Below are 22909 nucleotides of genomic sequence, written 5' to 3' on the forward strand. Positions count from 1 at the left end.
GACTTTGGTTTTATATTGTTCCAACCTCATCGCATCGAGGCATGGGAAAACATGAACCACTGTTTTTCATCGTAATAAGGCATCTCTGAGCCATGCTTTGCCTGGTGCCTCACCTCGGCCCCGCTTCATGGGTGGCCCTGCCGCGAAGTGCAGAGATCATGGAAATCCCTCCACCACGGTAAGTCGACAGCTCGTGGGTTGGGTGAATAAAGGTTCAAAACATACAAATAACGTAAATAATTTAAAATCCAGATTTAAAACTATGAAATACAGCTTGATTTTGTCGTTTGTAGTGAACGAGCCAGTATATCACAGTTTGCATCTTAAAAGACCGCAATTGCGCTTTCACGCCTCTAGATGGCAATGTTTCACAAGAGTAAGACGATGGTCTGTTTACTATTTTATTATTAGAATACGTATTATATTTTACGGGACAAAAACACCCAACATGCCCAGAAATCCGATTGGCAAATATTTGAATAATCTAAATTCAAAGTACAAAACTTTTTAACGCCAAAAATACATCTACTCAAATCCGTGACATAAACTCTCAAAAGAACGACTTTGACTGCATCCACCATTCTGCATGATGTTAGCATCATGAATTATGACTCACGCAGGTTAGGTTAATATTTCACAGCGAATCTTGGCCTCGATGGGCTTTGCTTTCATATTTATATAAATCAGCATGTAATGTATTGTATTTTGATAGTGCTGACAACATGACGCTTACGATGATTGACAATCAATTTTCACCGTACAGAAACAACGTTTCACCGTTTTTATTGTGAATGCATTGCTATGTCTTTATTCAACATTAAACCATGCATGTTTCAGTTGTCGATTTTTTTTGAAGGGAGGGGGCGTCCACCACTTTTGATCCTAATGTCACCCCATACCAGTACTGCTTTGGGTGAGGTGAAGTGTAGGAGGCGCAGGCGCCCAGACACAGCTGCTACTTACTGGGTAGGCAAGCAACACGATCAAGCGTGTTGCTCGCCCACTGGCGTGTTTGCGTTTTCACTGCAAGAAAAAATATTTAATCTGGTAACGCGGGTGGACACACACACACACACACCTCAGCAACAATGAGTGGCGGTGAGGCCCACTACCTTGTTTTTATTCAGCTGACCGGCTAATGCTAACTGTCGCGGTGACTTTAAGTTCACCACAAAAAAACGGAAATTACAACTCTGAAGACGCTAGTTGCACGTGATTGACATGTTTGTTTCTCAGCCAGCGAGTGCAATAACGACTTGTTCGCGGCATCGTCCCTCAGAGAATGTGAGCCTGATGTTCAAGCTGTACTGCCTGACTGTGATGACTCTGGTGGCGGCCACATACACGGTGGTTTTACGATACACGAGGACCATCTCGTCCGGAGACATGTATTTCTCCACCACCGCCGTGTGCCTTGCCGAGGTCATCAAACTAATACTGAGCACCGGGATGCTGGCAAGGTAAGCCTAGATTCGAGACCGGTGGTTCTCAACCACCGGTCTGCCTCCCGGTACCTGTCCGCAGAGAGATAGAAACCATTTTAACTGCCCTCTGCTGACCCCCCCAATCACTGCACTTTTATATTTGATTGACTTACATCTTCCAACTATTCTAACGTGTCCTTCTCAGAGAATCCGGAAGCCCAAGAAAGCTGCTTAATGTCATCAAGGAGCACGTGTTCTGCAACCCCAGAGGGCTGCTGAAGCTGAGCGTGCCCTCGGTGGTGTACGCAATCCAGAACAACATGATCTTCCGGGCATTGAGCAACCTTGATGCTGCAGTTTATCAGGTAAACTCAGCCTGTTAGTAGGACGTGTTTGCTTGAAGAAACTGTCCTGTACCAGATTGTTGCAATTATGTTGGCTACCCCGCCTGATCGGCTGACATTGTTTCTCTGCGCAGGTGACGTATCAACTGAAGATCCCATGCACGGCGGTGTGCATGGTGGTCATGCTGAGCCGGTCCCTCAGCAAGAGACAGTGGTTCGCCATCTTCATGCTGTGCGCCGGGGTCAGCCTCGTGCAGTGGAAGCCTGTCGACAGCGCCAAAGTCCAAGTAGCTATCCAACCACATCCACAACCAATCTATGCCTGCATTCCAAATTGTTAATTCACATCTTGATGTTTTTATATTGACACTACTACGTATGAATAAAACCGACCATCTGACCAAACTTAAGCATCCCGCCCTCACCCAGAAAAAAAAAATGGCAGCCATTGTGATTTGGAGATTGCATTTGATTAAATTGTTCATCCTCACTCATTATTTGTTGAGGAAACGCTGATATGGAGGATGACCTAAAGTCATTACGGTATTAAAAAAAAAAAAGCTGAGTATTTACATCATGGATCGCAGGAGATTCCAAACGCGGCCTGTGTCATCTTCACTTCTTGTTGTTTTCAGATTGAGCAAAACCCTGTTCATGGGTTCATGGCCATCATTATCGCTGTGTTCTGCTCCGGCTTTGCAGGTAGCCCGTCACCATCTTTATGACTATTATGTTCACTATGAAGTTGTTTTTAAGTGCACTTAACTGTGCTTCAGGCGTGTACTTTGAGATGGTGCTGAAGAGCTCCGACACGTCTCTGTGGGTGAGGAATATCCAAATGTACCTGTCTGGCATCGCCATCACCTTCATGGGCATGCTGGTGACAGACGGTGAGAAGGTCATGGAAAAAGGCTTCTTCTTTGGCTATACGCCCTGGGTCTGCTTTGTCGTATGTAAGTACAAGAACAGCGCCGGCCGTCGGCATTCTGGGCCACCCTTGATGTTGTCCTGCTCTCAGTCCTGGCGAGCGTGGGAGGCCTGTACACATCCATCGTGGTCAAGTACACGGACAACATCATGAAGGGCTTCTCAGCGGCGGCCGCCATCGTCCTCTCCACCGTGGCGTCTGTCATCTTGTTTGGACTGCACATTAGTAAGTTAATCTCCTTGGCAGTTCAGTATTGACGCCATCTTTTGTTGCGAAGCCATGCAGCTGTGTAAAGTGTACACGTGATGTGTCGGAGAGAAACTATTTTTAGGGTTGTACCCTCTTATGCCTTTCAATGCAAGAAGAATTGTCAAAACTTATGAAAACCTTTGAAACTTGGATTCAAAAAGTAAACGTAAGACAGGTTCAACTTGGAAACATCAGACAATGAAGCTTCATGAAAGCTTTTGTTTGATGCATTGGAAACTGACTACCGGTACATTTCCATTGCAAAACTACGACCATGTGTAGTAAGGCGTTTTTTGCGGAAAGAAAACGACCATGTACAGGAAGGCGTTTTGAGCCCCCAAAAAACGACCATGTATATATAGTGAGGCGTTTTTAGCCCGAAAACCCCCCACCATGTATAGTAAGGCTTTTTTAGCCCGAAAAAAACGACCATGTATATACAGTAAGGCGTTTTTAGCCCGAAAAAAACGACCATGTATAGTAAGGCGTTTTTAGGCCGAAAAAAACGACCATGTATTGTAAGGTGTTTTTAGGACGAAAAAAACGACCATATATAGTAAGGCGTTTTTAGCGTGAAAAAAACGACCATGTATAGTTAGGCGTTTTTAGCCCGAAAAAAACGACCATGTATAGTAAGGCGTTTTTAGCGTGAAAAAAACGACCATGTATAGTAAGCCGTTTTTAGGCCGAAAAAAACGACATAGTATAGTAAGGCGTTTTTAGCGTGAAACAAACGACCATGTATAGTTAGGCGTTTTTTGCCCGAAAAAAAACCCGAATTAGTATAGTAAGGCGTTTTTCGCCTGAAAAAAACGATATAGTATAGTAAGGCTTTTTTAGCCCGAAAAAAACGACCATATATATACAGTAAGGCGTTTTTAGCCCAAAAAAACGACCATGTATAGTGAGGCGTTTTTAGCCCGAAAAAAAAACGACCATGTATAGTAAGGCGTTGTTAGCCCGAAAAAAACGACCATGTATAGGATGGCAATTCTTAGCGCGAAAAAACGACCATGTATCGTAAGGCGTTTTTAGCGTGAAAAAAACGACCATGTATAGTAAGGCGTTTTTAGCCCGAAAAAAACGACATAGTATAGTAAGGCATTTTTAGCCCGAAAAAAAGACAGTATAGTAAGGCGTTTTTAGCCCGAAAAAAAACAACATAGTATAGTAAGGCGTTTTTAGCCCGAAAAAAACGACCATGAATAGTATGGCGTTTTTAGCCCGAAAAAACGACCATGTATAGTAAGGCGTTTTTAGCGTGAAAAAAACGACCATGTATAGTAAGGCGTTTTTAGCCCGAAAAAACGACCATGTATAGTAAGGCGTTTTTAGCGTGAAAAAAAAACGACATAGTATAGTAAGGCGTTTTTAGCCCGAAAAAAACGACCATGTATAGTAAGGCGTTTTTAGCCCAAAAAAACGACCATGTATAGTAAGGCGTTTTTAGCCCGAAAAAAACGACATAGTATAGTAAGGCGTTTTTAGCCCGAAAAAAACGACCATGTATAGTAAGGCGTTTTTAGCCCAAAAAATGACCATGTATAGTAAGGCGTTTTTAGCCCAAAAAAACGACCATGTATAGTAAGGTGTTTTTAGCGTGAAAAAAACGACCATGTATAGTAAGGTGTTTTTAGCCCGAAAAAAACGACCATGTATAATAAGGCGTTTTTAGCCCCAAAAATGACCATGTATAGTAAGGCGTTTTTTGCCGAAAAAAACGACATAGTATAGTAAGGCATTTTTAGCCCGAAAAAAAGACAGTATAGTAAGGCGTTTTTAGCCCGAAAAAACGACCATGTATAGTAAGGCGTTTTTAGCGTGAAAAAAACGACCATGTATAGTAAGGCGTTTTTAGCCCGAAAAAACGACCATGTATAGTAAGGCGTTTTTAGCGTGAAAAAAAAACGACATAGTATAGTAAGGCGTTTTTAGCCCGAAAAAAACGACCATGTATAGTAAGGCGTTTTTAGCCCCAAAAAAACGACCATGTATAGTATGGCGTTTTTAGCCCGAAAAAACGACCATGTATAGTAAGGCGTTTTTAGCCCGAAAAAAACGACCATGTATAGTAAGGCGTTTTTAGCCCGAAAAAAAACGACCATGTATAGTAAGGCGTTTTTAGCCCGAAAAAAACGACCATGTATAGTAAGGCGTTTTTAGCGTGAAAAAAACGACCATGTATAGTAAGGCGTTTTTAGCCCGAAAAAAACGACATAGTATAGTAAGGCATTTTTAGCCCGAAAAAAAGACAGTATAGTAAGGCGTTTTTAGCCCGAAAAAAAACAACATAGTATAGAAAGGCGTTTTTAGCCCGAAAAAAACGACCATGTATAGTAAGGTGTTTTTAGCGTGAAAAAAACGACCATGTATAGTAAGGTGTTTTTAGCCCGAAAAAAACGACCATGTATAATAAGGCGTTTTTAGCCCCAAAAATGACCATGTATAGTAAGGCGTTTTTAGCCCAAAAAAACGACCATGTATAGTAAGGTGTTTTTAGCGTGAAAAAAACGACCATGTATAGTAAGGTGTTTTTAGCCCGAAAAAAACGACCATGTATAATAAGGCGTTTTTAGCCCCAAAAATGACCATGTATAGTAAGGCGTTTTTTGCCGAAAAAAACGACATAGTATAGTAAGGCATTTTTAGCCCGAAAAAAAGACAGTATAGTAAGGCGTTTTTAGCCCGAAAAAACGACCATGTATAGTAAGGCGTTTTTAGCGTGAAAAAAACGACCATGTATAGTAAGGCGTTTTTAGCCCGAAAAAACGACCATGTATAGTAAGGCGTTTTTAGCGTGAAAAAAAAACGACATAGTATAGTAAGGCGTTTTTAGCCCGAAAAAAACGACCATGTATAGTAAGGCGTTTTTAGCCCCAAAAAAACGACCATGTATAGTATGGCGTTTTTAGCCCGAAAAAACGACCATGTATAGTAAGGCGTTTTTAGCCCGAAAAAAACGACCATGTATAGTAAGGCGTTTTTAGCCCGAAAAAAAACGACCATGTATAGTAAGGCGTTTTTAGCCCGAAAAAAACGACCATGTATAGTAAGGCGTTTTTAGCGTGAAAAAAACGACCATGTATAGTAAGGCGTTTTTAGCCCGAAAAAAACGACATAGTATAGTAAGGCATTTTTAGCCCGAAAAAAAGACAGTATAGTAAGGCGTTTTTAGCCCGAAAAAAAACAACATAGTATAGAAAGGCGTTTTTAGCCCGAAAAAAACGACCATGAATAGTATGGCGTTTTTAGCCCGAAAAAACGACCATGTATAGTAAGGCGTTTTTAGCGTGAAAAAAACGACCATGTATAGTAAGGCGTTTTTAGCCCGAAAAAACGACCATGTATAGTAAGGCGTTTTTAGCGTGAAAAAAAACGACATAGTATAGTAAGGCGTTTTTAGCCCGAAAAAAACGACCATGTATAGTAAGGCGTTTTTAGCCCAAAAAAAACGACCATGTATAGTAAGGCGTTTTTAGCCCGAAAAAAACGACCATGTATAGTAAGGCGTTTTTAGCCCAAAAAATGACCATGTATAGTAAGGCGTTTTTAGCCCGAAAAAAACGACCATGTATAGTAAGGTGTTTTTAGCCCGAAAAAAACGACCATGTATAGTAAGGCGTTTTTAGCCCGAAAAAAACGACCATGCATAGTAAGGCGTTTTTAGCCCGAAAAAAAACAACCATGTATAGTAAGGCGTTTTTAGCGTGAAAAAAACGACCATGTATAGTAAGGCGTTTTTAGCCCGAAAAAAAAGACCATGTATAGTAAGGCGTTTTTAGCCCCAAAAATGACCATGTATAGTAAGGCGTTTTTTGCCGAAAAAAACGACATAGTATAGTAAGGCATTTTTAGCCCGAAAAAAAACAACATAGTATAGTAAGGCGTTTTTAGCCCGAAAAAAACGACCATGTATAGTAAGGCGTTTTTAGCCCGAAAGAAACGACATAGTATAGTAAGGCGTTTTTAGCGTGAAAAAAACGACCATGTATAGTAAGGCGTTTTTAGCCCGAAAAAACGACCATGTATAGTAAGGCGTTTTTAGCGTGAAAAAAAACGACATAGTATAGTAAGGCGTTTTTAGCCCGAAAAAAACGACCATGTATAGTAAGGCGTTTTTAGCCCGAAAAAAACGACCATGTATAGTAAGGCGTTTTTAGCCCGAAAAAAACGACATAGTATAGTAAGGCGTTTTTAGCCCGAAAAAAACGACCATGTATAGTAAGGCGTTTTTAGCGTGAAAAAAACGACCATGTATAGTAAGGCGTTTTTAGCCCGAAAAAAACGACCATGTATAGTAAGGTGTTTTTAGCCCGAAAAAAACGACCATGTATAGTAAGGCGTTTTTAGCCCGAAAAAAACGACCATGTATAGTAAGGCGTTTTTAGCCCGAAAAAAACGACATAGTATAGTAAGGCGTTTTTAGCCCGAAAAAAACGACATAGTATAGTAAGGCGTTTTTAGCGTGAAAAAAACGACCATGTATAGTAAGGCGTTTTTAGCCCGAAAAAAACGACCATGTATAGTAAGGTGTTTTTAGCCCGAAAAAAACGACCATGTATAGTAAGGCGTTTATAGCCCGAAAAAAACGACCATGTTTTTAGACCATGTCATTTTTTAGGGGAATAAAAACCCTTTACATGGCCGTTATTCCGGCAAAAAATGGCTTACTCTACCTGGTCATGAGAAAAAGGCTTACTATATTACAAACTTTGCAGACGAAGGTCGAGACTTGGATTTGAACCCTTGACCCCTGCGCTGTTAAGCCGATGCATGAACCACTCGACCACGGTTGCGGTTTAAACTCAGTTCGTAACAACCCAAAAAGGCCTTTACATACATCGTCCCAAAAAAATTGACCTGCCAAGACCTAGATTCGAACCCTGCACCTATATGCTGTTAAGGCAACACACTAACCAGTCAACCACGGTGGCAGTAATATACCAATCTTATAAAAACACCCCCCCAGAGGAAGGCTGAGACCTGGATTCGAACCCTAAACCGCTGGGTTCTTAAGCCGACGCACTTACCGGTCAACCACGGTGGCACGCCTCTAAAGAGCTTGTAAAAGAAGCCTTTGGGCTAAAAACGCCTTACTATACGGTCGTTTTTTTCACGCTAAAAACGCCTTACTATACATGGTCGTTTTTTTCGGCCTAAAAACGCCTTACTATACATGGTCGTTTTTTTCACGCTAAAAACACCTTACTATACTATGTCGTTTTTTGGGGGCTAAAAACGCCTTACGATACATGGTCGGTTTTTTCGGGCTAAAAATGCCTTACTATACAGGGTCGTTTTTTTCACGCTAAAAACGCCTTACGATACATGGTCGTTTTTTTCGGGCTAATAACGCCTTATATACTATGTCGTTTTTTTCACGCTAAAAAAACCTTACTATACATGGTCGTTTTTTTCACGCTAAAAACGCCTTACTATACATGGTCGTTTTTTTCACGCTAAAAACGCCTTACTATACATGGTCGTTTTTTCGGGCTAAAAACGCCTTACAATACATGGTTGTTTTTTTTTCGGGCTAAAAGCGCCTTCCTATACATGATCGTTTTTTTTTTCGGCTAAAAACGCCTTACTTGGTCTTTTTTTTGTAAAGGTTATACTGTACTTGTATTTTGGTCTCTATTCAGAATTTCCCACCCACGCCAACTATGCTTCAGTATTTGTGAGAACTGTTGGGAAGCACAATATATGCACAGTCCATTTAACTGAACTTGCTGTTGCGCTGGCTTCTTCCGCAGCAACCACTTTTATCTCTGGAGCCGCCCTGGTGTGCCTGTCCATCTATCTGTACGGCCTTCCAAAGCACGAGGCATCCACCGTCAGCCGAGAACGGCTGACAGCCGCAAACCCAGGGTCCAAGCAGAATCTGGTTACCGTGTGAGCCTGCCAACTCACTCAAGAGACAATTTGGAGGAGCAGGAGGAGTAAACCTGCCACTCACCTTCCCCAGTCAACATTGACTCTTTTTTTTTTTTCAATGTAATCATTCTTTAAGAATCCAATGCTGCGTGTGGGTTTTGTCTCCACCAAGTCTAAATGAAGTACTTGCAGCACCACTTACTTTCAGGAGGAAGTTATTTTTTTTCCTTTGTTACATTAAGACTGAAATCTTGTGTCGATTGAACTCAAAAGTGAGATTCTGAACATTTGTTCAAATGTCAAATGTTGCACTGTTAGAAAAAACACAAAGGACCAACAACTGCACTTGTTACCTGATTTCAACGGGACTTTTTCCAACCCGGGCGTCCTCCACAGATTATGAATGTACAGAATTGTTTTTCATACTTGAAATTACAAGAACACATTACAGTACCAAGTTGGAGGTGTTTTTATATTTATTTGGTAACAATACCAATGTACACATTTGCAACCAAACCAAAGGTGCCAGTTGGCAATTTGATCGTTGAGAGGAAATGTGTTTTGTTCTTTGTTACACTATTCATTTCCGTGCCAAACGGGTCAAACCGGTCTAAAGAGTGAAAGATTGCTGCTGTGTTTTTAGTTACTCAATTTAAAAAAGGGGAAAAAAACTTTGAAAAAAATAATTCATAATTGAAATCATTATTTACATTTTGTCAACAGGCACGATGCCCAGAATTCTCATCCCGTTGGCCAAGACCGAGCATGTCCCGCAGAAAAGTCTCTTCCTTGCCTGTGAACATTCACAAAGTCCAAAGATATGACATCAGACTTGTGCCTTTGTAGAAATGTACTTACTGAATTGTAAATGTTCATTTTCAGACAAATCAAATGCATTGTATTTGACTTCCGGGTCTCTTTGTCACCAATCAGTAGAGAATTTTAACAGCAGGGATCAGCAAGCTTTAATGACACTTTTTTACCTGAGCAACGTGCTGAGGGCTCCCTTTAACCGGCAGCTCTCGATGCGCCGAGGCAGCCAGGTGGCTGCAAGAGAAGCGAGTACGCCTTCTTTAAGAATCCCATTGGTCTCCGAACAGCCGAAAAGGGCATATCCTTGTTCCTTACCACAGCTTCAACAGGAAGTTGAGCAGGTGTTTGGGTTGCAGATCCTGCGCCGACTGGTACAACACCTCGTCGTAGCTGTGGGGAGAACCAAAGTGGCGTCTTTACCGGCAAACACGGAAAAAAAAAATAAGGACAGCAAAAGGTTTTGTTGAACTTACCGCAGGAGGTGCTGAAGAATGGAGACGCCCGACTGCTCACTTAGTAAGGACGGATCGAATGTAGAAGCGTCGACGTTGTCATTCCTCTGTATTAAACTGTACAAAGAGGTACATGTGAGGCTTTTAGTTAGTCGGTCCACATTTCTCAGCTGCTTGAAAGGATTCACGTAGGTTCTGCAGAACCATTTTCCACATCGAGACAATGACACACTGGGCACAGTCAAATTGCAAAATTTGAGATCATCTTACATCATTAACAGACTTGACATGCCTCTGAGTGCTGCTTCAAATGGACTCAACTCATTCACGTCTGTTAACACACCTGCAGAGGCGCGCATGGGTGTACTGGAGGAAAACGCCCGTGTCGCCCTGCGCCTGCAGCATCTTGTCCCAGTCAAACTTGTAGTCCGCTTGCAGCGGGCCTTTAAAATCCTAAACACATTTTTTTTTTTAAATCTCAAAGTCATTTTCAAAATAAAACCCACCAGAGTGAAAGCTGGACACGTCGTTCACCTGGACTATTAATGCACTGATTCCCACTTTCTGCGCCGTGTCCTCTGGATCGTCCATTTCCTTGGTCACTGCAAGAAATGGATGACTTCATCAGGAAAATGTTCCAATGTCATCTCATAAGACTTGACCGAGATTTTTTTTAAAAATGATGCAACCCAGAGAGGAGATATGAAAAGTGAAGTACATGCAGATGTGCGAAGGTGAGGCGGTTTGTACTTTTTGACTGGCTCATGTTGCGCAACATCCTCGCGCGAGCCTCGTCCAGAACGTCCTCTAAGAAGACCACCTCTCCGGTCCGGGTCTTCATGCCCTTGACTAGGCCGAAGGGCACATGATGACACCTGTGCAAATGCTTGGCATCAGACTGCCCTTCGTGTCGTGCTTTGTTTTCTTTTCACTGGATAGTGCCGCGAAACCTAGCGGGATCTAAACGCTAAAGTTATATTTGATAGTTTACAAGGTCAGGTGGGGTTTTGTCTTACCTGTCAGCCCAGGAATGCCCCATCGCTTGCAGGATCTGGAACAACTGCTGGAAGTGATGTGTTTGACTTTTATCTGTCTTCAGAAATGACAAGCAACTGCTGTAAGAGGAAAACACAATGGCTGGCATTTGCGCACGACGCCCTTCGAAAAAACATTGACTGGCTGCTGTTGCACAAGAGCGCTGTTTGCATGAGGCTTATACAAACATCGACATTAGTGTTTGACATACATCGGCGAGCAAGCAGAAAAGACCTCTGTCGAGGACCTTAGATGAATCACAGTTGAATCATCGGCGTCTGCAGAAGAACTCGCCTAACACCTCGAATCAAACACGATCCAAAACACGTTGCTGGTCGAGTTTCCGAAATGTTCCCTTTTGAAAAAACATTATCGCTTCGGAAATAAAGCGAATCCATTTGTTATTGTCTGTGGCCATACGCATACAATGACTGGAAAATAGTGCAGCTCTTGCAGCATACGTGCATGTTTCTTTAAGAGGCGGGGCCTGGTGGGGGTGGCATATGACTTTGAGCTATGGTATTTATTTTAGCCTTAACATAGAGTGCGTCTCAATTTTAAGGGTCAATATATCAACCACCAATTAATTATTCATTCATTCATTCATTCATTCATCTTCCGTACCGCTTGATCCTCACTAGGGTCGCGGGGGGTGCTGGAGCCCATCCCAGCCGTCTCCGTGCAGTAGGCGGGGGACACCCTGAATCGGTTGCCAGCCAATCGCAGGGCACACAGAGACGAACAACCATCCACGCTCACACTCACACCTAGGGACAATTTAGAGTGTTCAATCAGCCTGCCACGCATGTTTTTGGAATGTGGGAGGAAACCGGAGCACCCAGAGAAAACCCACACAGGCCCGGGGAGAACATGCAAACTCCACACAGGGAGGCCGGAGCTGGAATCGAACCCGGTACCTCTGCACTGTGAAGCCGACGTGCTAACCACTGGACTAGCGGGCCACCAATTAATTAGATGAGGCTTAATTAACAATGGCAAAAAAATAATATGTTCTCACCACATAAATCATCTCATCAAAATGGTACTTTTCTTTCCGGTCGATGGCCGCTGCAATGTCCCTGAAAGAAAAACAAATCAAAGGACTACTACAAACGGCCCTGTCATGAACCTAAAAGCGACAGAAAGTCAAATGCAATTCCAGCAATGAAACCACAAATTCACCCGCGAGCCGCCCACCAGGCTCTCTTTCAAGTACCACAACAAGTGTAACGTTTGCGAGACATTGGGAATTGTCGGTTTCGCCGGGAGCTGCTGCGGGTTCTAACGCTTGGATTTGTTGCGAACGGCAGCAACCTGGTGATGTAGAGACTTGTGCCATCGCTGCGAAGGACAGTGCACACGTTGCTCTGGTCTCCGGCCGAGAGATCCACAACGCCAGTCCCCTGCCTGGAAAACACAAAAACGTTTTTTTTTTTTGCTAAGCCTCTCATGTCACTCGCCGAGTGTAGCATGAAGTGAAGGCTTATGAATACTCGGCGGTCTTTAAGAGGCCTCGCTTCCGCAGCCGCCGCACCACCTCCTGGACTCGCTCCTGGTGAAAGGACTCCCCCGAGTAGACATCAAAGTGGACCCCTAAGCGCTGACGGTCCAAAAGACATCAAGATGAAGTTGACGTTGGGACGACGCGACAGAGCGGCGTCGCAGCGAGGCCCGCACCTCGTAAATGCGCCGATACTCGCTCACGGTGATGTCCCGGAACTGTTGCCATAGCGATGTGGCGCCACTCTCCTTTTGCTCCAGCCGTCGAAAGAAGTCCCGGGCCGCCAGCATGGTGTCCTCGTTGTGCTCAGCTGCCTTGTTGACCTTTACGTATACCTGCAAAATTGGAGGAGACGTGACACTGACGGTTTTTGTGTTCTGCAAAACGCTAAAGATACAACGGGTTGGTTAACCGATTACCGGTGTGCGGGAGACAATTACTCATTTATATAATAGAGGTGTTGCTGGATCCTGGGGGTCAATTTTAGAAACGGAGTCTCTTTGCTGGCAATGGGACTTGAACCCACGCCACTGAAAAGAATGGAGCCGAAATCCGACGCCTTCGGCCACACTTGAAGACATGAATTCAAATCTTTCAAGACTTGAATTCCATTGGAAATGAAATCTAAGGCCAATATCAGAACATTCTCGCGTGGTTCAACATGCACCGAACATGCAGTTTTCACCTCAAATAAATGCTGTAAAGGGTTTTCTTTCAATTGCTCCTGGCTGCCAAACTGACTGAAACCAGCTCCCAGCAAACCTGAAGGCAAAAAGTTGAAGGAAAAAAATGGACGGAAGGATGTTATTAAACCAGCAAGTGTGTGTGTTCAACCCTTTGAATTCTTTCTTTCCCCCACCAAAATCGCTCACCAAACTGCATTCCCCAATCCCCAAGGTAGTTCATTCGAATAACTTTGTTCCCAAGGGACTCCTTCAAGTTGGCAATGAAGTTTCCTGTGGAAAGAGTCCATGTTATCCTCATCTGATGTTTCAACCGTATTGATTCGGTGTTTCATATGACTAACAAAAACTCACCAACAATTGTCGATCGCAAGTGTCCCGCGTGGAACTTTTTGGCAATGTTTGGAGAGCTGCAACATATCAATGTATCGTTGTTGGCAAACCATGAGACCTTGCTTGTGATGTATTAGAATACATACCTGTACTCTACCAATGTCGTTCCTTTCTTAAGAGAATCAAACAGTTCACTGTGAAGCCCGAATTTGTCGCGGTGCCTCGTTGCAAACGGTTCCAATATTTTCTGCAATAGAAAAGAACAGCGGCTACAGGTCAGGAAGAGAAGACACACACACACAGACACACACACAAGATTGGTCAATAATAATTTTACAAACCTGGGCAAGAAGTTTGCGATTTATTTTGAAATTGATTACAGCGCTTCCTGCTGCTATATCCTCCACCACGTTGTCCCGCTTTAGCTGAAAAATAATCCTGGATGATTTAGCATTGACAACAAAATTCAGTCAAATCCACTGGCTGGATCTTGAAAGTTCACACATTGACTTGCTTCCATTTTATCCTCATTAAGATCTGACCACAAAAAAAGACGAGGAAAAATAATTCTGACTGTGCTATGATTTTTATTTTGTATTTTTTGTCTCTCCCCTCGACCCTACCTGATTGGCTAAGTGTTCTGTTTGCGCCTGGATGTCTCCAGTAGCTGGTAGGACCCCATTACTTCTTAAAATGCTTATTGACAGCCTCAAGTCAGCAGTCTGCCTGAGGAGTAAAGTTAGACAAAGGTTTAGAAAATATGTTACAAAAGCTCTACCTGTGACAGAAAGAGCGTGAAGGATAAAAACAAGATGCTTAACTGTTTCTTAAATATTGGGACAGCTGAAAGAGCAGGAATGAAAACGTCCTCAGGCTGCTGCAGCGTCTTGCCCAGCTACACCAAAGTACAAATAACAAAAAACAAGATTAATTTGGTTAAAGAAAGCAATTACAGTTAACCGCGTCTTGACCCGGAAGGGACTCTCATGCTTCCAAGTTAGCCTACCAGTGACCTCTTCTCCTTACCTTCGCTGCTATTGTTCGTCCGAAAAAAGAAGCCATATTCCTGGAGTGCAAACTATGCCGAATTAAAAAATCAGATGAATATATATTGATACACACACATATATACTAAAACATTTTAACTTAAAAGTCCATTAGTGCCTGCGCGTGAGTAACAAACGGGAGGATCGACTATACTTCCTGTTTAGGTAAACCTTTTCCGGTATGGTGTCTAATCAAGAGTCCGTGTTTGTGTGACGTCATCACGCGCAGGGCGCCTAGCTTGATGATCACAATAGACAGAAGTCAAAACCCTTTTTTGTATTAATTCAAGAATTGGGTGTACATTTTAACTATTTTATTTTAACTATTTTAAACTGGTGCTGGAGACAAGCAACCTTCAAAAAATTTAAACAGTGATCCCGTTTTCATGTTTAATTTCAATTTAAGTGCCCAAGTCTATTTTGGCTTACCTTCACAGTATCCCAAGAAAATATCTAGGCGCTTGTAAAAAAATGTTTTTTGCGGTTTTCATTTTTCAAAAAATGTGCAGGACTGAGGCAAAGTAGTGTCTTACCAATAACTGCTGCTGTCATAACTGCCTTTGCGCTAGACAATATTGTCACATCAAATGCATTATTCATCTGCAAAATATACATTAAAACTAGGTCATCAAACATGTCAGTCGAAACAGTTTATTAGTTTTCCTGATCGTAAGCCTCCCTTTACAACAGGAAAAATATTTCGGTGTAATGGAAAGGGGAAAAGAAAAACAAGGTAAAAATACAGAATACACCGATCTAGATGCAATAAATGCCTGTGTATATGGTGGAAAAAAATAATTTCTGGAAATGGATAGCAGAATTCAATTAAAACAGCCAGGGAGTGTCATGGTGTTAGTCGTCCTTGAGTATGTGAAGGAATCAGAGGAGAAAGCCAAGGAAACGTTGCGAGGCCACTGGTGGATGTCACAGAAGGTTCTCGGACGATTCAGTAGCAGGGAGTCCTCCTAAACTCCAGCAGCAACAACAAAAGGATGAAAAACGCAGACTAGTCCATCTGGTCCACTGGGAGGAAATATGGCACGCTGGGAGAAAGTCCAAGTCGACCACTGAGGTTCCAGTAGATTGTATTATTCTTCATGTTGACTCAAGAAACATCTGGAGAGGGGGGACGACACCAGAGGACATTTTATTTGGGTAAAAGCATGTTACAAAAGCTACTAACTCCTGAAAGTACCAAACAATTGTAATAGCACAGTTATATCAACACTAGATTAGCCTAATTAAACATTTACAAAATTGGTCTACCATCGGTGACCAGATATGTCACATGAATGCAATTTCATAGAGAAACACACACACACACACACACACAAATAACCAAACTCACAGCTAGCAGGCTGTTCTCCAAACCTCCGCATGAGCTGATCATGCGTGAACTTGACAAAGGCATCATACTGCTCTGTTGAATGTGGGAAAAATTAAAATAATTGTGTTAGCATGACTCTCATCATCGGGAAACAAACTACAACACTTTTTTTTTGTTTCTTTATTCATCATACCTGCTAACTTCGTGGTCAGAATCTCATCATACTCTTCCCGGACTTTATCCTCGCGCTCCCTTAGTAGTCTTTCACAGATCATCCCGACCTGTCGGAGGGAAAATAAGGGCTGTTCCTTCCTGGTGGGGGAGGAGGCGCCCGAGCAGGAACCTGTCCAGGGAAGAAATCTCAGGAGTTACCGGTAATACAAAAATAATGGATCCTAATTGTATGGCTGCTGACTCCTACATTATGAACAAATTGATTCTGTTGTCCATTTTCTTATCGGCATGGTCTTTTATACATAGACTGACTGATGCAGGGGTTGTTTATTTTCCTCCTCAAAGTGCAGCCTTTCAATTTGAAAATTGCATTCTACTACATTGTGATGTTAATTGGAATTTGGATGATTGTTGTGACCTATATCAGCGTTGTTCTGTGGCAGTTGCTTGACAAATCGGAATTGGGGCACTTGGATGCAATGTAAATCCAGCCTCAGTGTAGTGATCAAACTAAAATGTTACCTGATAGGGACGATCCACTGGGGATATTGTGAAGATCCAGAGCAGCGGAGCCGTCTACTTGCTGGAAATAAGTGTCCAGATTTCGTCGTTTGAGTCGCTTATACTCCTGTTTGATGTTGTGCAGGATTTGCTCTGTGACAGAAACGGAAATACGAATCACTTTACGGTCAACACGTAAACAACAACAACAAGAAAATCCAGCATTGTCAATGAGACTGAAAATGTTGGTCAGTCATTCCAGCATACCACAGCAACAAGTTAATTCTAGCCTACGCCTCGCCGGTCCCCGTTTTCAATAGTAAACGTCCCACAACTGAGAAACGTATGAATCGTCGACCTGTGGTGAGTCTGGACGACAATTGTCCGAACGGCGAAGGCTCCAGGCGGAGGTACTTCTGCGGCGACGAGACGGGAGAACGAATTGGGGAACACCTCCTTCTCTTTGGGGAAGCCTGGTTCATTAGCGGGTCAAAATCCAGAGTCCTCTTCAGTGTAGCTCCACAAGCCATCGCGCTGGCTCCAAAATCTCAACTGGACAACACGAAGCTCGAGTATTTCCGTTATGTGGCGAGATGTTGCTGCTAGCTCTCGTTACCCGGCTACTGGGTGCAGTGGCAATTCCGCGGTGTGTCAAAATGCCACTTTCTCGTCTCACGCGACTTTCCGTGAACCGATGGCACTGAATTTCGGTCAACAAACGTGTTTTGAACCAAAGCGGACACAATGATACGTCTGCGCGACGACGAATCGTCAGATGAAAGTAGATTTTTCTACGCTGTACGGGGTGAACACAACGGTTCAACGGTCGGCTGGCTTTGGTCCGTTCGTATTCACTGTTGTGCGCATGCGCGAGAAAGCGTCCAAATACCGGTAGTTGTAGTTTTTTATTAAGTTTTGCTAATTTGAATACTACATTTCCCAGCAATCCCGTTGAACTACGCCCCCAAAATCCTGTAGTTATTTGACCTACTGGGTGATTTCGACAGGTTCAATACTTATGAAACAAAAATAAATGCAAGGTGAGAACACTGGCCAAAAGTAATTAGTGCCACAAAAATTGCATAGAGCAACGTGCGGAGAAGTTTTTTGTTTTGTTTTTAGAAAGGCTGAGTTAAGAATACAAAAAATATCCACTGGGCGGCGCTAATACATTGTATATTGTGTGATTGGATTGAGCTAAATGGAGGGAGATGATTTTCAATCCATCTCTCTCCCTCATCAATTTTTTATTCCCTTATATATAAGCTCGAGCTCAGCCGCACCCTGAACTGTCCATTAGAAGGTCATATTTACAGACATATAACCGTTCATACTTCCATTTATACTTCAAGACAATGAAAGCCATACTTGGAGAGGATCCACAAGGGAGAACTTGAGAAGTCGACACAGGAGGGCAGGAGCCTAGATTCAAACCCGAGACCCGAGCCAAATGTGCAGCACTGATGTTCATCGCCTGAAATGATCAAATAGTTTCAAGACAAACGTGACAATCAGCTGCGACTTTATTGAAACAGTAATATTAAAAACACTTGAGCAATTGTGACTTTTTTTGTTTTGTTTTGAGGATTCCTCATGTTCCCACTTCTGTAAAGAAAGTCACTTGACAGTTGACATTTTTTTTTTACTATTCAAGAATACAAGAGGCAGCAGAAGCATTTACTGGCACAAGAGCTGTTATGGATAGCGTCACACCAATAGAAAAACCTAAGAACAATTGTGCTGTCAAATTCCTAGATTAAAAAGCACGACATTGTTTATTTGTGGGGGACAGGGGGGTGATCACTTTTTCTGAGATTCTTTTGTAAGTGTGAACACTCCCCTAATCTCTTTCGTATTTGTACACCTAAAATGAACAGCAGACGATATTTCCATTACACTAAGACTACTTCACAAAAGGCCAGTGCATGGGTGGCTTTTATGCAGCAAAACAAAAATGAACCTACAATCTGCTGCAACAGTAGCACTGGATACAACTCACTGTAATGAATTCATTAAAGGCTTTGGGTTGGAACTATATCACCAAGTCACAAGGTATCACATAGATACAATCTAGTCAAAGTAGACACAGGATGAATGCAACTCACACGGTTGTGACCAGCACGCTGTGTTCGAGCTCATTTTTGACGTTTGAAATTTTGATCCTCAAGCTGGACTGAAAAGCCGAGCATTGGGATTTGAACTAGGGATGGGCATTATCTAAGACTGTAATTTGATTGATCGGCGATTGTCAATCAAGGTGGGCAATCAGGCAGCAACCCGCAGAGGCGCTGTCGATTCAGTCGAGAAGAAGAATAGGTTACCTTTAGGAAGTTGAACTCTAGTACATTCACGCAATTATTCCTTCTTAATGAGACTGGCATGGAAATAGGAGTTCAGAACATTCAAAGATTCTCGGATGCAATAAAAAAAAAATTGATAAAAAATGTTCAATTAGGCCTCTTGTAAAAATGCCCATCCCCAATTGCAACACAATTTTTGCATTTTAACACTGTACACTTGATGATTGTGGTACTCTACAGTCTTTAACGGCTAGCAAGTAAACACATGGGCACAATTATACAACAGTGATCACCACCATTTGTTTAAAAAAAAACGTTTTTACAACATATCAAAAAACAAACAAACCAAAAAACTGCAATTACTGTATGTTGTGTTTCTCGGTTCACAAGCGCTGTTGTTTTTCCGCATTGCACGACTCACCGCTCGTTTACATTTCACACGCTCGCCACTCACTGAGTGTTGTCAGAAGTATAAAAAGTGACCCGTTCTAATTCTAAGAGAAAATGTCTGGTCACGAAATTCTGTGAGAAAGTCAAGGTGAGAGAGAGAGAGAAAGAGAGGAGACGGAAAGAGAGAAGGTTTCTTGTTATTCATGGTGAAAAATGGCACACAGTAAGACGTGTGGAATTGAAAATGTCAGTAGCCCCTTGTTCCCAACGTGACGATACATTGTTTTTGAAAACCTGAAGTCACGGTACAAAAATATAAAATGCATTCACTAATTGGACTATCATGAAAGTCAACTGAAGAATTCCTTCCAGTCAGTTAATGCGACCTTGTAATACCATTTGGCACTTGGGCACGCGTTGTGCTCACACACTGGCAATGGAGCAGGTAGATGTGAATTTTTTGGCGGGGGGGGGTGTGTGGAAGGGGGGGGCAGAATCATTTAATTAATAAAGAGATGAATGGAGCAGGAAACTTGGTATGAACATACTCTGTAAATTAGTGCTTCCCAACCTTTTTTTTGAGCCAAGGTAAATTTTGGCGGCCATCTTGGAGAAAGGCCAGAACTACTCTCCCATTTGAAGTGAGAAATAGTAAAGCAAACAGGTTGGCTCACACTTTTTATTTTTAAAGGCAACCCTGCCAAATTTCATGCTCGTGTCCTAAAACGAAGGATTTGTTTGGCTTTTCTGCTCCACAACGTAAACTGACTAAATTGTCTTTTTGTTTTCTCCTCCTCCCCACCCCAAATCCGCTTCATTACGTAGAATGACAAGAAACGTGACATGTACCGACTTTCCTCCAGCCAATTACACGGCTTCCGCCGAAGTCTCCGTGGACACCGACATTGTTACTTTGGCTATTTTCACAGTGGTCTTCACGCAGCTCTCGGCGGCCCTGTTGGCCGAGATGTTGGCGTTGCGGTTCTGGCAGTCCGACTCGAGGCTGTTGTCCAGCTGCTGGCCGCTGCCGCGGCAGGCGTGGCACGAGCTGAGGAAGGCGTGCCTCAGGTCCTTGCTCCTCAGCGCGTAGATGATGGGGTTGACGGTGGAGTTGAGCAGGCAGAGCATGCTGCAGAACGCAAACACAGTCTTGATGTCGTCGTCCATCCTCCAGAAGAGGTCGTAGACCATGATGGCCAACACGGGACCCCAGCAGATGACCAGCACCGCCAGGATGAGCACCAGAGTCTTGGCCAGGCGGATGTCCATGCGGGCCTGCTCGGGGCGCGCGCTTTGAACCTTGGTGCCGTCCGCCGAGTACACCACCAGGCTCTTCTGCGAGGTGCGGCTCAGCATGCGCACGGCGTGGTGGTGCGCTTTCCAAAGGATGTAGATGTAGGCGTAGATGATGAAAAGAACCAGCACGCTGGTCACCCCGATCCAGAAGAGCAGGTAGTTCTCGTCGATGAGGGGGAATATGTCGGAGCACACGGACTTGAGGCGCTTACAGTTCCAGCCCAGCAGAGGTAGCACGGCGATGACGATGGAGACGGTCCACATCATGCAAAAGGCGATGACCGCTTTGGTCCGGGTCACGATGCGCCTGTAGGCCAACGGCCGGTGGATGGAGATGTAGCGGTCGATGGCGGTGAGGAAGAGGCTGCCGACGGAGGCGGTGAACGACGCCGTCACCCCGCCCAGCTTGAAGAGGAACACGTTGGGGCTGTCCTTGCGGTGGAACACGTGAAAGTCCAAGAAGCTGTAGACGAAGATGACGCTGCCCAGCAGGTCGGCCACGGCCAGGCTGCCGATGAAGTGGTAGGAGGGCCTGCAGCGGAGGGTGCGCGACTGCAGGATCACGCACAGCACCACCAGGTTCTCCAGGACGGTGAAGGTCCCCAGCGTGAGCGACATGACCGCCACGGCCAGCTGCTGACTGGGCGTCAGGATCATGAAGCACTCCATGTCCATGAAGTTCTCCCCGCATTGTATGTTACCGCCCTCGTCCGGGAAGGCGCCGCTGCGGTTGGACAGGAGCTCCGTGGCATTGGTGGGGTAGAATCCCCTCAGGATCAGCTCCTCGTCAGGGGGGATCTTATCGGGGAAGGCGTTACTGCGGAAGGAGGACAAGGGCTTCTGCAGGGAGAACACGCCCTTCAAGTCCACTTGGCTGACGGCCTCGTCGTAGTTGGCGTCGTTGGAGCCCAGGTACTGTAAACCGGAGGTGATAGTCCGGAAGGTGGTGTCGGCCACAGCGTCCAGCACGGACTGCATGTTGCTGTGAGAGAGGGGAGGGCTGCAAGCTCACGCCAACCTGCAAACGGACGACATGTGTCACAGACGTGAGGGTGGAGCCTGTCCCAAGTGACCAGCATACCGTACCGAGTTTATAGGACCTTGGTGGTGTGCAACAGGTGGCCCGCGGGCCACATGCGGCCCGTGACCACACTCTGATTGGCCCCTTGATTAAACCCAACTATCCCTTCACAGAATTTTGCCCTACGCCCGGCAAGGCTCGTGTGGTCTGACGTGGGCCGCAAAGTGGCACCGATGAGGTGCATTCTGCAATGGGGAGGGGGGGAGGGGGGGGCTGCAGCAGTGCATCTGAAACCCAATAAACATGAATATAGCACTACCAGTGCAATTTAAATGAGTCCATAGTTACTGCTTGTTAAAAAAAGAACACAATTTGATTCATGATCATTTTTGAGGGATTAAAAATGTGCAAAAAACAGGATTTTTTTTTTTTTGCACAGGTACGGTATACAGTGTTTTTGCCAGTAGGTGTATTTATTGTCGTGGGGTTGCAGCATTACTTTGGAGTGGCAACACATTTAAATGCATTCACACTTTTTGCAAGTTTTTTTTTTGTTTTTTCTAATCTTATGTGACAAATGATGAGCATTTTTTCCCCCGTAGTTTTAAATTTCATACAAGACATAATGAATAAACATTTCAGTCAGACGTAAAACCTGATGAAAATGTCATCTAAAATAACACAATGCACAATGGCACTTTATGATTCCATCTGCATAGTTAGTTCACAAACAATGGTGGCGTATTTCAATGCAGAAAAGACCACCGATTGCATTAAAATGCCCGAAACAATTGTAAATGAGATGAGGAAAAAAGCCCCCCCAAAAAGATGACAATTGATTGTGCTTTACCTTACATAATTCCTTCCAGCGCGCAGATCCGCCCTTTATCTTTTGCGCGTTAATCCAAGCCAGAAGCGCAACATCCAGCCTCCTCGATGCTTTCAGAAACAAAAGAGACAACAAAAAAAAACAACTGGGTGATTTAATACAAATGAAGCTTGGTTGCCATTTTTTTTTCACGCAAATTCTCCAGACAAATTGCTAGTTTTTGTGTCGCGCGCGGAATTGGTTCTCCTGTCGGGAGGATGCGAGCGCAGCTCCTCCAGACGCTCTGTGCTCTCCACACACTCCTCACACTTTTTATAAGGCGTCGCTCCCTCTAAGCCACGTCACGTGCCTGCATCCACTTTTCCAGCTGGCCGCCGGCCCCGCGG

At 43.8% G+C, this 22909-nt stretch overlaps 4 protein-coding genes across 5 annotated transcripts; 1 reads left to right on the forward strand and 3 right to left on the reverse strand.

Moving 5' to 3' along the window:
- Positions 1-889: 889 nt before the first annotated feature.
- On the forward strand, positions 890-9275 carry slc35a1 (solute carrier family 35 member A1). Its single transcript, XM_052052569.1, has 8 exons — positions 890-1098; positions 1280-1460; positions 1630-1789; positions 1903-2055; positions 2404-2470; positions 2545-2721; positions 2787-2921; positions 8702-9275. The coding sequence occupies exons 1-8, from the start codon at positions 1089-1091 to the stop codon at positions 8842-8844; spliced, it is 1026 nt and encodes a 341-aa protein (XP_051908529.1). The 5' UTR covers positions 890-1088; the 3' UTR covers positions 8845-9275.
- On the reverse strand, positions 9276-14875 carry rars2 (arginyl-tRNA synthetase 2, mitochondrial). Its single transcript, XM_052052547.1, has 20 exons — positions 14666-14875; positions 14461-14534; positions 14263-14365; positions 13981-14064; positions 13786-13886; positions 13661-13716; positions 13496-13579; positions 13309-13385; positions 12800-12958; positions 12616-12722; positions 12437-12529; positions 12141-12201; positions 11104-11180; positions 10838-10962; positions 10622-10689; positions 10431-10540; positions 10109-10204; positions 9951-10025; positions 9806-9869; positions 9276-9615 (listed from the first exon to the last, which is right to left on the reverse strand). The coding sequence occupies exons 1-20, from the start codon at positions 14699-14701 to the stop codon at positions 9529-9531; spliced, it is 1737 nt and encodes a 578-aa protein (XP_051908507.1). The 5' UTR covers positions 14702-14875; the 3' UTR covers positions 9276-9528.
- Positions 14876-15322: 447 nt separating this feature from the next.
- Positions 15323-17553, reverse strand: akirin2 (akirin 2). The gene is made up of 5 exons (XM_052052586.1): positions 17046-17553; positions 16709-16840; positions 16206-16355; positions 16034-16105; positions 15323-15801 (listed from the first exon to the last, which is right to left on the reverse strand). The coding sequence occupies exons 1-5, from the start codon at positions 17215-17217 to the stop codon at positions 15791-15793; spliced, it is 537 nt and encodes a 178-aa protein (XP_051908546.1). The 5' UTR covers positions 17218-17553; the 3' UTR covers positions 15323-15790.
- A 639-nt stretch (positions 17554-18192) lies between these two features.
- LOC127592093 (cannabinoid receptor type 1A) lies at positions 18193-22909 on the reverse strand. 2 transcript variants are annotated; one of them, XM_052052556.1, is made up of 2 exons: positions 22550-22909; positions 18193-21691 (listed from the first exon to the last, which is right to left on the reverse strand). In XM_052052556.1, the coding sequence occupies exon 2, from the start codon at positions 21649-21651 to the stop codon at positions 20245-20247; it is 1407 nt and encodes a 468-aa protein (XP_051908516.1). In that variant the 5' UTR covers positions 21652-21691; positions 22550-22909; the 3' UTR covers positions 18193-20244. The 2 variants fall into 2 exon arrangements, with proteins under 2 accessions (XP_051908516.1, XP_051908515.1); XM_052052555.1 differs by having other exon boundaries at positions 22545-22907.

The sequence above is a fragment of the Hippocampus zosterae genome, chromosome 19 (genome assembly GCF_025434085.1).
Source record: "Hippocampus zosterae strain Florida chromosome 19, ASM2543408v3, whole genome shotgun sequence".
Lineage (NCBI taxonomy): Eukaryota > Metazoa > Chordata > Actinopteri > Syngnathiformes > Syngnathidae > Hippocampus > Hippocampus zosterae.

Excerpts from the sequence above, each read along its gene's own strand:
- slc35a1 (XM_052052569.1), top strand. Across the intron at positions 1,461-1,629 it reads AGCACCGGGATGCTGGCAAG|AGAATCCGGAAGCCCAAGAA; the intron begins GTAAGCCTAGAT and ends TGTCCTTCTCAG. Across the intron at positions 2,471-2,544 it reads GTTCTGCTCCGGCTTTGCAG|GCGTGTACTTTGAGATGGTG; the intron begins GTAGCCCGTCAC and ends ACTGTGCTTCAG.
- rars2 (XM_052052547.1), bottom strand. The coding sequence starts at position 14,701 with ATGGCTTCTTTTTTCGGACGAACAATAGCAGCGAAG. Across the intron at positions 11,181-12,140 it reads TTGATGAGATGATTTATGTG|ACAGATAAAAGTCAAACACA; the intron begins GTGAGAACATAT and ends TCATTTCTGAAG. Across the intron at positions 10,690-10,837 it reads CAACATGAGCCAGTCAAAAA|TGACCAAGGAAATGGACGAT; the intron begins GTACAAACCGCC and ends CATTTCTTGCAG.
- akirin2 (XM_052052586.1), bottom strand. The coding sequence starts at position 17,217 with ATGGCTTGTGGAGCTACACTGAAGAGGACTCTGGATTTTGACCCGCTA. Across the intron at positions 16,841-17,045 it reads GTCGTCCAGACTCACCACAG|AGCAAATCCTGCACAACATC; the intron begins GTCGACGATTCA and ends TTTCTGTCACAG. Across the intron at positions 16,356-16,708 it reads CAGTGGATCGTCCCTATCAG|GTTCCTGCTCGGGCGCCTCC; the intron begins GTAACATTTTAG and ends TTCCCTGGACAG.
- LOC127592093 (XM_052052556.1), bottom strand. The coding sequence starts at position 21,651 with ATGCAGTCCGTGCTGGACGCTGTGGCCGACACCACCTTCCGGACTATC.